Source organism: Kockovaella imperatae, assembly GCF_002102565.1.
Source record: "Kockovaella imperatae strain NRRL Y-17943 chromosome Unknown BD324scaffold_3, whole genome shotgun sequence".
In the NCBI taxonomy this organism is placed as follows: Eukaryota; Fungi; Basidiomycota; class Tremellomycetes; order Tremellales; family Cuniculitremaceae; genus Kockovaella; species Kockovaella imperatae.
In genome coordinates, this window is record NW_019028943.1 from 927101 (window position 1) to 938882 (window position 11782).

General features: G+C 51.8%; 7 protein-coding genes across 7 annotated transcripts; 4 read left to right on the plus strand and 3 right to left on the minus strand.

The window, feature by feature from the left end:
* Positions 1-372: 372 nt before the first annotated feature.
* Positions 373-1819, plus strand: BD324DRAFT_577253 (hypothetical protein; the record flags this gene model as incomplete). The annotated part of the gene is made up of 7 exons (XM_022013246.1): positions 373-877; positions 917-943; positions 986-1103; positions 1143-1434; positions 1472-1572; positions 1612-1701; positions 1738-1819. The coding sequence occupies 7 exons, from the start codon at positions 373-375 to the stop codon at positions 1817-1819; spliced, it is 1215 nt and encodes a 404-aa protein (XP_021873057.1).
* BD324DRAFT_618793 (pyrroline-5-carboxylate reductase dimerization-domain-containing protein) lies at positions 1681-3172 on the minus strand. The gene is made up of 7 exons (XM_022015083.1): positions 3077-3172; positions 2708-3026; positions 2469-2637; positions 2176-2413; positions 2061-2132; positions 1929-2022; positions 1681-1891 (listed from the first exon to the last, which is right to left on the minus strand). The coding sequence occupies exons 1-7, from the start codon at positions 3099-3101 to the stop codon at positions 1861-1863; spliced, it is 948 nt and encodes a 315-aa protein (XP_021873058.1). The 5' UTR covers positions 3102-3172; the 3' UTR covers positions 1681-1860.
* Positions 3173-3245: 73 nt separating this feature from the next.
* BD324DRAFT_618794 (putative NAD(P)-binding-domain-containing protein) lies at positions 3246-4258 on the plus strand. Its single transcript, XM_022015084.1, has 2 exons — positions 3246-3321; positions 3367-4258. Exons 1-2 carry the CDS (start codon positions 3292-3294, stop codon positions 4222-4224), a joined length of 888 nt encoding a protein of 295 aa, XP_021873059.1. The 5' UTR covers positions 3246-3291; the 3' UTR covers positions 4225-4258.
* A 216-nt stretch (positions 4259-4474) lies between these two features.
* On the plus strand, positions 4475-7339 carry BD324DRAFT_316328 (hypothetical protein). The gene is made up of 8 exons (XM_022012468.1): positions 4475-4619; positions 4683-4786; positions 4883-4921; positions 4986-5026; positions 5107-5230; positions 5283-5346; positions 5395-5422; positions 5470-7339. Exons 2-8 carry the CDS (start codon positions 4762-4764, stop codon positions 7054-7056), a joined length of 1908 nt encoding a protein of 635 aa, XP_021873060.1. The 5' UTR covers positions 4475-4619; positions 4683-4761; the 3' UTR covers positions 7057-7339.
* Positions 7109-8175, minus strand: BD324DRAFT_316277 (hypothetical protein). Its single transcript, XM_022012467.1, has 7 exons — positions 8038-8175; positions 7794-7834; positions 7638-7703; positions 7548-7567; positions 7395-7499; positions 7245-7305; positions 7109-7153 (listed from the first exon to the last, which is right to left on the minus strand). The coding sequence occupies exons 1-6, from the start codon at positions 8056-8058 to the stop codon at positions 7253-7255; spliced, it is 306 nt and encodes a 101-aa protein (XP_021873061.1). The 5' UTR covers positions 8059-8175; the 3' UTR covers positions 7109-7153; positions 7245-7252.
* A 925-nt stretch (positions 8176-9100) lies between these two features.
* Positions 9101-9457, plus strand: BD324DRAFT_567239 (G-protein gamma subunit; the record flags this gene model as incomplete). Its single annotated transcript, XM_022013041.1, has 3 exons — positions 9101-9219; positions 9303-9339; positions 9386-9457. Coding segments are annotated over 3 exons (228 nt in total), but the record flags the coding sequence as incomplete, so codon positions are not given.
* A 204-nt stretch (positions 9458-9661) lies between these two features.
* On the minus strand, positions 9662-11501 carry BD324DRAFT_618829 (hypothetical protein). The gene is made up of 6 exons (XM_022015085.1): positions 10900-11501; positions 10668-10816; positions 10375-10601; positions 10147-10318; positions 9968-10096; positions 9662-9912 (listed from the first exon to the last, which is right to left on the minus strand). Exons 1-6 carry the CDS (start codon positions 11085-11087, stop codon positions 9692-9694), a joined length of 1086 nt encoding a protein of 361 aa, XP_021873063.1. The 5' UTR covers positions 11088-11501; the 3' UTR covers positions 9662-9691.
* Positions 11502-11782: the final 281 nt, after the last annotated feature.

An 11782-nucleotide genomic window follows, 5' to 3' on the forward strand; every position in this document is an offset into this window, starting at 1 on the left:
AGCGACAGCTGAGTGTCAACGCATCCTTGTGATTTTGGTGTCATGGCCAGCAAGAACGGCAATGGGCTACATCCAGCCCCTGTGCTCCCAGCCATGGGCCTCCACTCTTTCCACAATGACTCGTGAGTATAATTGATCAAAATTGACCACAAAGTATTGAATCCCAAAAGCCCTCCATTCGCAGCTGCGTCCGAGTTCCCCATCCCCTCACCTGAACATCTATCCCTAGATGCCGTGGTTTCTTCCGCTCGGTCTTCCGTTTCTCCACCCATGGGACAGCACGGCCAATCTTCAAGCTCGGCGACTCCCCCGGCTATGCCGATACCGACGAGAGGGTTTGATGTGCCTTCCGTCGCTCAACGACAGAATGGAATGACCGGCGCTCATTCTCGTATACCCACTGATCCTTCCGATGAAGCATTATCGACATCACGTAGCAGACGTCTGATGTCAGGTTATATTTTCGGTAATCCCCCTTCACCAGATAACACCACCCGACACGCAATGTACAGCAATCTGGTGAACGAGCGACATCCAACACCCCCGTTGAGAGATCTCCAAGGGCGTGACTCTCCTCCTTTATCTGAATTCACGGCTCCTTCTTCACCTACGACGGCTGGGGAAGGCATGGACTCTGCGGCAGCAGCAGCGAGTCTGGCCAAATTGAAAATGTCGACTGAAGCTCCTGGTGGAGGAGATGATGGATTGCCGAGGACCGATACGTACGACCCGTTGACGGGTTTGAACGATGGAGAGGCGGATCTGGACGAGAGTGCACCGCAAGCGGCATTCACCACGGCTGAATACATGAAAGGGGAAGATACCGAGGCTGGGAAATATCGTTTTCCAAGGCACAGATTAAGGAAGACTATGAAGGGTGAGTCTAAGGGGCTGATAGTACAAGCTGATACGGCAGATGAGACAAAGATACCACTGGTCATCGGTAGGCAGTATCTAAAGATGACTCGCTGACGTTTTCCTAAAGTCGCATGTGGCTCTTTCTCCCCTCCCACATATCTTCACTTGAGAATGTTCGAAATGGCCAAGGATGAGATTGTCGAATCACAGACCTTTGAGATTATGGGTGGTTATTACTCGCCAGTGTAGGTGTTCCACCAAAATAAGTCACACTCACTCGTCAGCTCTTCGAAGTACAAGAAAGCTGGACTGGCAGCAGCGCAGGACCGGGTTCGAATGTGTGAATTGGCAGTCGAACATACGTCCACATGGCTCATGGTGGATCCGTGGGAGGCCGGTCAACCAGAATATCAACGTACAGCTGTGGTCCTTGAGCACTTTGACGAAGAGCTCAATGCTCGAAGTGGAGGTGTGACGATGAGTGATGGGAAAAAGAGACGATACAAGGTCATGCTGTTGGCAGGAGGCGATTTGATCGAGAGTTTCGGTGAACCCGGAGTCTGGAGTGAACCAGACGTAGGTGGAGCGAGGTACGAGATATGCTGATATACAGTTACACATCATCTTGGGACGATTTGGGTGCCTCATCGTGGAGCGGGCCGGATCAGACGTTTGGGCTTTTTTGCTTTCTCATGATATACTGTATTCTCATCGGTGAGATCAGTCACGCGAGCGCTTGAGCTGACTCTCTAGGCGCAACGTCATTGTCATCAAGCAGCTGATCTACAATGACATTTCGTCCACCAAAGTTCGATTGTTCGTGCGCAGGGGCATGAGCATAAAGTGAGTTTTCTGTGCGTATCGCATCTGACAATCTAGGTACCTTTTGCCGAATAGCGTTATCCAGTATATATACGATAATCAGCTGTATCGGGGTTCTGATGCGAGACTCATCCAATAGTCATCAAGCGGCATGTTGTACCTCTATGCATCTATATTAGACTATTTCTTGTCCTGTCCCAGGCCAGAGGCACTGCAAGTCAGCAATCCGTACGACGTGCGCCACCCACTGGTTCGTAGCCACTTGAATAGCTCGTGCCATCGTTGATCTGACTCGCCCGTCCTCCAGTGTCAGTAGACCAGCGATGGTGCATCCTCCCGGGGCTGGACGTGAGCGACGACTCTTTGGTTATGCTACTCACTCGTCACGCTATCTTTGAGTTGAGCAGGATGTAATCCAGCATACAGTGCCATCCTCCCTGTTCCCTGCATAGCTGGTTTCACTTGAGCATGGGGTCTGTTTGCCCTCTCACTTACTCTGCGCTGCCAGCTCCAAAGCCTCTGGACGCGGTAAACCCATCATGACTCCACCGTCTGTCATTGCCTCGAGGACCAGCGCGGAGAATGCTGGTCCACTCCCCGCTAGAGCCGTACAGGCGTCAAAGTGCTTCTCATCGAGGAATCGACAGCGTCCACACGAGGTGAAGATGGCCAAAAGGATAGATCGATGAGTTGCCGATGACAGCGGAGTGACGACTGTCATTCCTTCTCGGATCTGCACGTGTAGAGAGAGTCTTCAGCTGAAGGGGATTTGCGTGTGGGAGGCTCACCTTGCATGGCGTATTTGGCATGGCCCTGACGACTGTGACACTTTGAGGGACCCAAGATTGTAATTGAGCTATGGTGACACCTGCGCAGATGGACACGACAAGTTTCCCTTGGAGAGCTTCTGCGATGCCCGGTTCAGATAAGATGACACGAGCGATCTGAGGTTTGGAGCTAGAACGATGATTCAGCATGTCCGCATTTGATGATGATGATGATGGTATACAGATAAGCGACCACCCACCAGACCAAGATGACATCCGAGTCTTTGACTGCGCTGACGTTGCCTTCTCCGGCTCTAATCTCAACATTCCCACCTAGACCTCCCATGGAATCGAAAACCTTTCTCAATTTTCGTCCCGTTTCTATACGTCCAACGGTAGCTATAAAGTTTGAAGGTAGAGCCTCATCAGGTGCTTCGAGGAATTGATTGGCAGTCGGTGTAGAGATTCCACTGGGCGGTTCGAGGCCTTGTTGAGCTGATCCATTGGGGAATGATCTTATGCGGGATTCCAGAGAGGATAGAACGCCAGAGAGGATGGCGATGCCCATGGTCCCGCATCCTGAATGCTGTCAGTCCTATCAGAAAGGGATAGTACAGAGCATATATCACCTAGCACCGCGAGGTTATACCCCATGTTGCACTCGCTATGCAGTATGAATGAAAGATAACAGAATCTTGAACACAAGACAGTAGAATATTTCCGACTCGACGCATTTCGGAAAAGGCTTGGCTCAATAATAGATCAATATCCGGTCGATCGCTATTTGTTCTTTTTACCAGACCGTATACAACGCTGACAGAAGACAGTAGTGGTGAAGTGTGCAATGTCGTCGGCCGAAGCATCGAGCAGCAAGGTGAGTCTCAGGATTGATACTCGGTGCTGACCGGGTCTATCTCAGCTCCCTCCGATTCAGAAGGGAGCTTCCCTCATGATCGCCTATCGTTTAGAAGATCGCCCGGTCCTACTCATAGGAGGTGGAGTCGTGGCGGCTGGGAGACTTTTCTTCTTGCTCGAGGCTGGAGCTCGTGTGACGCTCGTATCCCCTCCTCCACTTCACCCAGACATATCCGAACGGCTATCGACCAACCCCCACGATATCACTTGGCATTCCAGGTCGTTTGACCCTGTAAACGATGACATTCACGTCCAGGATTTCGCCATGGTCCTCACTGCCATTGATGAAGTTGAGATTTCCAGACAGATCTGTGATCTTTGTCGGGAGCATCGTGTCCCGGTGAACGTCGCGGACATTCCACCCTCCTGTGATTTTTACTTTGGTGCTCAACTTCGACGAGGTCCACTTCAAATCATGGTTTCCACGGGCGGCTCTGGACCTAAAATCGGAGCCATGGTCAGAGATATAGTGGATCGAGCATTACCTGAGAATCTTGAAGAAGCCATAGAAGGGGTAGGTCTGCTCAGAGGGGATCTGAGAGTCAGAGCACAAGGTGTAGGTGGGAGCATTGGAAGACGGAGAATGCAGTGGATGATAGGGATTTGCGATGCGTGGGGGCTCGAGTCCATGGCAAAGTTGAGGGATGAAACGGTAAGGAAAGCAGTATTGGATCATGGATGGGAAGGAGACAGAGTTGTCAGGCCTTCCGATGTGGGACTGAGAGAGGAGAAGAACAGAAGGAGGAGATTGATAGATTGGTCCTATGCCGGTTGGTATGCGGCAGGTCTGGGCGGAATGGTCACTGGAATGACTTTAGGCATGGTCGGCACCATATGGATGCTCAAGAGGCCCTCACGGTAGGAAAGGGGTATGATATCATGCATTGACATGGACAATCTAATCACGCCAGAAGCACCATTGTGACCCATCATGGAGGCGACCTTCATTGGATCAACACTTGTATATTGAACTTGACCGAACCCTTCGTTTCAGAATAATCACCATTTTCCTGCCTTTTGAGTAGGATCGCTCCACCGTTGAGACACCATTGTTGTTACCGTATTACTATTCTCTTGCTCTATACGAGCGACGCGGGCTTTGCCTCTCTCTGACACTCGTCACAGTTCTGTCAAGTCACTCTAGGCACTGCTTGCGTAGTCAGCGTGTCCTCGGTCTAGCAGGCAGCCTATTCCAGACCGCGCATCCCATCCCACACCGCTCCTTTTGAAAAATTGCGCGCTGAGCCTCAGCAGCTAGTAAGTAGTCATTACGTCTTTGTCATATACCGCACGCAGGCTCAAGAAAAAAAAACGGTTGAGGTTCCACCATACACTTATACCTACATCTTGGCGTCGAGGAGCTCATCTGGAGATCGACATCCATCAGGCGTCGAGCAGCATGGGCTTCAATTCTCCAATCCCAGGCAAGTCCGATCACCTGTTCCCAATCCTGAAACGTTTTCATTATATTATTGCTCTTCTCCTCGGCAACCTTGCTAATTTTAGACTTCTTTCTCCAGTGAGATTACAAGACGAGACGAGAAAGGCGGCAAAGATATGTAAGTAGGATGTAGCGAGCGAGCGAGCGAGCGAGCGAGCGAAATCTGATCGACCGTCATCCAGTGAGAAGCTTCACAAGTGGGAAAGATGTGGATCTTGACAAGGTGAGGCAGGCAGGCCGGCAGGCAAGGACACCAACCAGGGTTGAGATGAAAGTTCTCGCTCATAAGTCTTTTCCCCCCAGATCATTCCCAGAGGTATCCTTGAACGAGCGGCTGGATTCGCCATCTTCACCGTGGTCAAGGCTGGGTTTGTCATTTCGGCGAGAGCGGGATCAGGGATCGTGATTGCCAGGACGAGCGATGGAGGCGAGTAGGCGAAGCTTGCTGGCGAATCTTATGCTGAAGAAATCGCCCACAGGTTGGTCACCGCCAAGTGCTATCGGTCTGGGAGGATTTGGGTTTGGAGGACAGCTAGGTGCAGAGTTAGTTTTCCCTTCCTCATCAGCTTGCGAGTCAGCTGACACGAGCAGAGTCACCGATTTTCTCATCATCCTTAATGTGAGCTTCATTCCCCTACGCTGGAATGCCACTGACACCGCTCGCAGAACCGAGCAGCCGTCACTACTTTTATGTCTGCTGGATCTCTCACCCTCGGCGGCAATCTTTCCGTCGCTGTCGGTCCGCTAGGTCGAAACGCCGAAGGATCAGGCGCCGTGAACTCGAAGGGCAACATGGCCGCCATGTACTCTTACTCCAAGACCAAGGGTCTATTTGGAGGTGTATCCGTCGAAGGATCTGTGATCGTAGAACGCCAAGATGCCAATCGACTGGCATACGGTGGCAACGTCAGCGTCACTCAAATTCTGACCGGTCAATTCGATGCTCCACCATGGGCAAATGTCTTGATGGAAGAGATCGGCAGAGTCACAGGTCACAGACAAGGCAAACGAGGGGAGTTTGATGATCTGAGGAACCCAGCTTCCAGATCAAAGTGGGAAGACGAGGAGGATGACGATGATGATGAGCCTTGGTCGACACCGCCAAAAGTTGTCGCGAATCGGGACCGTAGTGGGAGCAACGCCAGTGGATACGCCTTTGGAGATGGGAGAGGTGGTCTGGGGAATACACCCTCCACTCCGCCTAATCGCAGTCGAGCGAGTTCAATCCTTCGGAAGAATCCTGACCCTGGTCCTGGTTCCCTTAATGGATACGAACCGAACGACCGTTCGAGCCCGCGACCTGGTCTGGCGAAACGAGCCAGCTCGTTGATCGGTTTTGGAAGCGGATCAAATTCCCCGAAGCGTCAGGGTCTGCCACCATCGAGCGAGTCTTATAACGCCGGATTGACCTGGGACTCGGATGGACCTGTAGGCTATGGAGGACGATCACGGAGCAGCTCCAATGCAGCCCCGATAGGTGAGGACGATGCTGGTGATTGGGGAAAAGGCACGCTTTCAAGCAACGGAGGAACAACGGCAAGAGGCGACACTACACGCCGGAATGATGCTCGGTTCGTCGAAGAGCGCTTGACCAGCTCTTTCGGGGCCCTGAGTGTGGGCAATGGAAGCAGGAATGGGACTTCGTCAGGCACTCGATCTCGAAGTAATTCGAAGCCGCCTGCATTCAACAACATAGCGGAGGATGAGTATATCCCTCACGAGACTGAATCTCGATTCGCCAAATTCGGTTCTCCGCCCGTACCAACCTCCACCAAACCAGGCCGAAATTCGCGTCCTACAGCTACACATGTATCCGATGGTGGACCATTCGGCTCCGACAGTATCGAACGGAGACCATTTGATGATTATTTCAACAATGACACTCCGGAACCGGATCCGTTCAACGGACCTAGTAGTACTCATCGGACGTCAACGTCCGCGCCCCCTAAACCTAACCTTGGACTGAAAGCTGGTCTAGGCGAGGCGAATGATGGGTACGCGAGAGCCGTAGCGCTGTACGAGTTCAAAGCTCAGCAAAGTGGTGATTTGGGATTCGTCAAGGGAGATGTGATCATCCTCAAGGACAAGGTTGGGAATGGAGAGTGGTGGAAAGGTATCAAGGTGACTTCAGGAGGAGGCAAAGAAGGCATGTTCCCGAAGAGTTATGTCGAAGTGGTGGATCTGCCCAAGGACGTTAGGGGTGGATTGACCAGATCGGAGCTTAAATCGAGGGTCGCCTCGCCTTTCGAGTGAGAGTGAGAGTGGACTGGAATGGGTGGTTCGTGTGCGCTTTTTTCTGTACCCACTTGTCATTGTGTAGCGTACGTACCATTTTTCCTGTTTATCGTCACTTTTGCGAGATTGATTGATGTCCACATGTGTCGTGCATACAACGAACCTACAAGAAAAGATTATCTACTCCACTATTATTCTTCCTTCACCTGTTTATCTAGAATAGGCAGGCTCCCAGATCGAAACACAGTAATCCAGCACATAGGGCAGCTGTAGCCCCATCGGTAAATCAGCTCAACAGATTCCTCGTCTGATTTCCCTTGAAACGTGGCTCGCCACCATACCATGGTCTCACTCACCTAGACATCCACCGCCCGCCGCTGCGCCTGCTCCTCCTCCTCCGTACCCCGGTCTAGACTGTACGTAGACTGGTTGACCACTGCCATAAGCTTGTTGACCATAAGCTGGTTGACCGTAAGTTTGTTGACCGAATCCTTGTGGACCTCCGTAACCCATAGGTTGTTGTTGATTGCTAGGAAAAGGAAGCACGATGGTTTAGCGTCATGGGTTACTGGAATGGCGATGAATGGAGGTATTCTCACTAGTATCCTCTGTTCTCGCTCTGGCCTTGGTTCTGTTGCCAGTTCTGAGGCATCTGTGCGGTCGGGCTGAAAGGACGATAGGTATCAGTACAGTTCCCAGGTGGATGCGATGGAGCAAAAGAGAGCGAGAGAGAGTGAGTGAGAGGAACCACTCACTACCACTTGCCATCGGAGGCTTGGTACATCTGTTGACCATTCTGATTGGACTAGTCATTCAACGCGACACGAGAAGCGATCAGAGGTGGCGGTAAGAAAGGAATGAAGTAGTTGACGTGGGCAGGGCGTCAAGCGATTGAACACAGAAGTCGCAGTCGAATGATGGCAACATGAGGCAAACGAGGCAGTGAGATCGCAGAACGTCAGCACGATCCACTGAGGATTGAGAAGCGGGGATACTCACCTCTGGATATGGTTTACTCATGATGATGGTTGATTGAGCTCGTGTGTGAGTGTCTTGTATGGGTTGGTGGTAAAGTCCTGCAAGGTATGTATTTATATATCTGCGCTGGAGCTGTACAAGTCATGTGGAAAATCACTCGGTGAATGATCGTCATCAAATATCAGTCAATTGACGATTTTTATTTGATTCCGTTCGCCACCCGGAAATCACCGCAGGGCGGCGGGGCGACACAGCCACAGAAGGGGGGGGAGACTGAGTGGTCGGTGGAATCAGCCCCGGATCGCAGCAGCATCAGCAGCGTCAGCAGCAGCAGGAGGGCTGTGGAGGATGCCTTGAGCGTGAGGACACTGTCGTGTGGCGTGATTTACGAATCCCATCCAGAGCTCACTGGACGCTGAATCGTGATGATATTGGAGGACGCAGCGCTATCAGCTCCGACTCGGATCACACAAAGCACTGATAGGCAAAGCGTTGTGAGAAGCTGAAGGGGCTGAGCATTCGCTCCTTCCATCTTTTGGTCCTCGGTGTGCTATCATCTCTCAGAAGGTGCGAGCAGCCCTTATCACCAGAAGCCATGATTCACCCGAATTCGCCACATTCAGGCCTACTCCTTCTTACAAGAACAATAAGCGTGTGCCAGTCCATCAATCTTTTGGGAAAGATATGTCACCCGCTCCCAATTGAGTCGTGAAGAACGGGGGGCAGAAAGAATTTGGTCTTGTGTATAGTCTTGAATCGAAAGTCAGGCTGGTAGAGCGCCGACCGCAAAGCACGTCGAACCTCTCACTCGGATCGGTACGCGTCTACACATCATACCACACTTGCGCCATCATTCCTGACTCGGACCCCGCAGTCCACCTAACAGAAAGTTCAAGTGAAAAAAACTCGCACGGGGCCTCTAGCGAACTGTCGACATCTACTCGAATTGACCTGTTCGAGCCATCAGGGAGGTAGTCATTCATCGCTTGAGGACATTCTCTCTCTTTCACGACACGCATTCTCCTCCCTCATCTCGATACATTCTCAACCCTCTTGCCATCTCCCTAGTCCGACAATGTTCCCCTCCCGACCTCATAAACAAACCATGGCGGAGCTCAAGCTCCGTCGACTGACGGAACATAATCAGAGACTCCGTGAGGACTTGGCGAGACCGAGAGCGAGAGTCAGTGAGGCGAGTCTGAGGTGAGTTTTTGGGGTCTCACCACAAAGACGAGATTGGCCCCTCCCCTGCTAGTCCGAGTCGAGGTCTGACGGATGATCACAAGTCTTATTCAATACGCTCGAAGCAAGAAAGATCCAATGGTATGTATGCTCTGTTGGTCATCAAGTGCGTACTGACGCCTATCAGTTGCCGTCCGTCTGGGGTGCACCTGGTAAAGGAGAAGACCCATATGCTCCACCTGAAGAGTCAGGCTGTTGCTCCAGTGAGTCTGTGGTCGACTGCGCTGGCAGAGATCAAGCTAAAACGCTCGCAGTCATGTAATGGTTGTATATCGACGCTTTTCTTCCATCACGTTCGTTCCACACTCGAACACCTCTTATACACTTCGGATCGTTTACATGGACACGCTACATCCGTCTCCTGTGGGCCTCCAGCTCGAACTCTATGCATTGATTCGTACATGATCTCTCTCATATGGTGTGTGTTTTCCCCTTACGCCGGCAGACCATACTTTCGCCTTGCACTCGGCTCGAGATACAGCCATCCCAGCACCGTATCCCTCATTAGTACGAATGCCATCCTGTACTGCCACGGTAGGAACACGAGGGGTTTCGGTGGCACTCTGAGGGAAGGGACAAGGGATAATGGCCAGATGGGTATCAGTGGGAACGGCGATGGGTTCAGAGACAAGTGATATAGGATAGTCTCGACCACTGGTGGAAGGGTTGTCAATAGGCTGACTCGAGATGCCTTTTTCCCGCCGCTCACCTTTCTTCGGGTCGAGCAATAGCTTTTCCCAATCGTGTTTGATCCCTTGCTGGACCTCGCAATTCCCCTTCGAGCCCGATACAGCAGATTTCGTCCGGAAATCGTTATCAATCGTTCCCGGCAGTATAGCTGAATGAAGGATAAGCTTCGGTTCACCGCTGACGACCAGTATGACCTACACAAGAATCTGACACCCGATCCCTCGCATTCGACTCTACACGTTTCGACCAACATCAACGCAGCCGCCTTGGTCGATGCGTAGACGGCTCGACGTGGCGCGGGGATCATAGCGCCAACACTTGACAGGTGATGCATCGCAGGCGATCGAGAGGACGAAGCCAGTGTAGGAAGCTGGAGGCGAGTGAGTGGGAGACTGTTGTGAAGAGCCCAAGTGACAGGCGACTCACAAACGCCGCGAGGGCCAAAGTCGTACCTATGTAATTCACCTCCACGGACACCCTTGCATCTTCTGCCAGCCTGTCCAAGCCCTCTTTCGTCGGACCATCAGACTGGAACGCCCTTTTACCATGCGACGAAGTGGATGATGAAGACAAAGGTACGCCTGCGATATCCAAGAGCGTAGAGGTGGAGGGCACTCCAGCGAGAATATGTAATGTGTCAAGACCCTTCCACGCTGAGCGGATCAAATTCCCTTGATGAGCGCTCTGCTGCTTGAGCTGCTCAGATAGTGTACTCTCACCCTTGACAACCTCTTCTCTTATCCTTATGACGTCCTCTGTACTGGTCAGATCCCCGACGATAACCAATACTCTATCTTCCGCTGCGCCCAAAGCCAAACATTCCTTCTTGACCGATTCAAGTGCGTCCCTTCGTCTCGCCACGAGGCATCTAGCGTATGGTCGTCATCAGCGGTCTTGGCCAAAATCAAATGATAATTTTTCCCCTCTCTTCTTTTTCATATGTATACGCACATCCTCGCACCTCGTCCAGCGTAGACCAGTGCCAGATCTCTACCTATCCCACTACTTGCACCTAACAATACGACCCTCTCCTCCGATGGACGGATGATCGTCTCCCTTGAAGGCAGGGGCCGGGTTTTGAGGAGTCGAAGGAGGATAGGGAGGGACAAGAGGATGGTCCATGGTGAGACAGATGGCATAGTGAGTCTTGCTGGAGTGGAGTGGAATGTGATGTCGCTGAAGATCCGCACTGCTTGACAGCGTCCGTTGTCTATGTATGGGTCACTGGCAGCTCTCGGACTCAAAATTATTCCTGTCCGACGCAACTTGATGGGTCATTAGCTATCGTTTCTAATCGACTGCCTATAATGAGCCGAATCCTAATGATCATTAATCCAAGATGGTAAAGGGCCGATGGGGTTGCTGTGAATGCTGTGATGACGCGCCACGCGTGACTGCTTCCGGCATGCTCAGTTGGGACCCCCCTTCTCTGCCCCTTCGCCCCCGTTTCGACGTCATGGCGGTTTATGAATTTAACGTCTAAAATGGTAATGCCATTAGGATTTGTCACCCTTATTGATGTAATAAATGTAATAACCCCCTTTACCCCCCCCCCCCAAACTTTTACGCTTTGACCCGCATTTGAGTGACCTTGGCAAGAAGAAAGTACACAGCTCTTGGGTGTTCACTCTTTCTTCAACTGGCTTGGACAGCAGATTGAGATCATCGACTCTTGACCATCATCACCACCACCACCAGCACCAGCACCAACAACTCTCTCATTGTATCCAACAGACTCCTAGACTCCACAGTCAAACACCCGATCTCACTCCCTCTTCCGCGCCCCCCTCCTCCCCCCGGCTGGGTCTCACAACGAGAGACGAAACTCGGATTA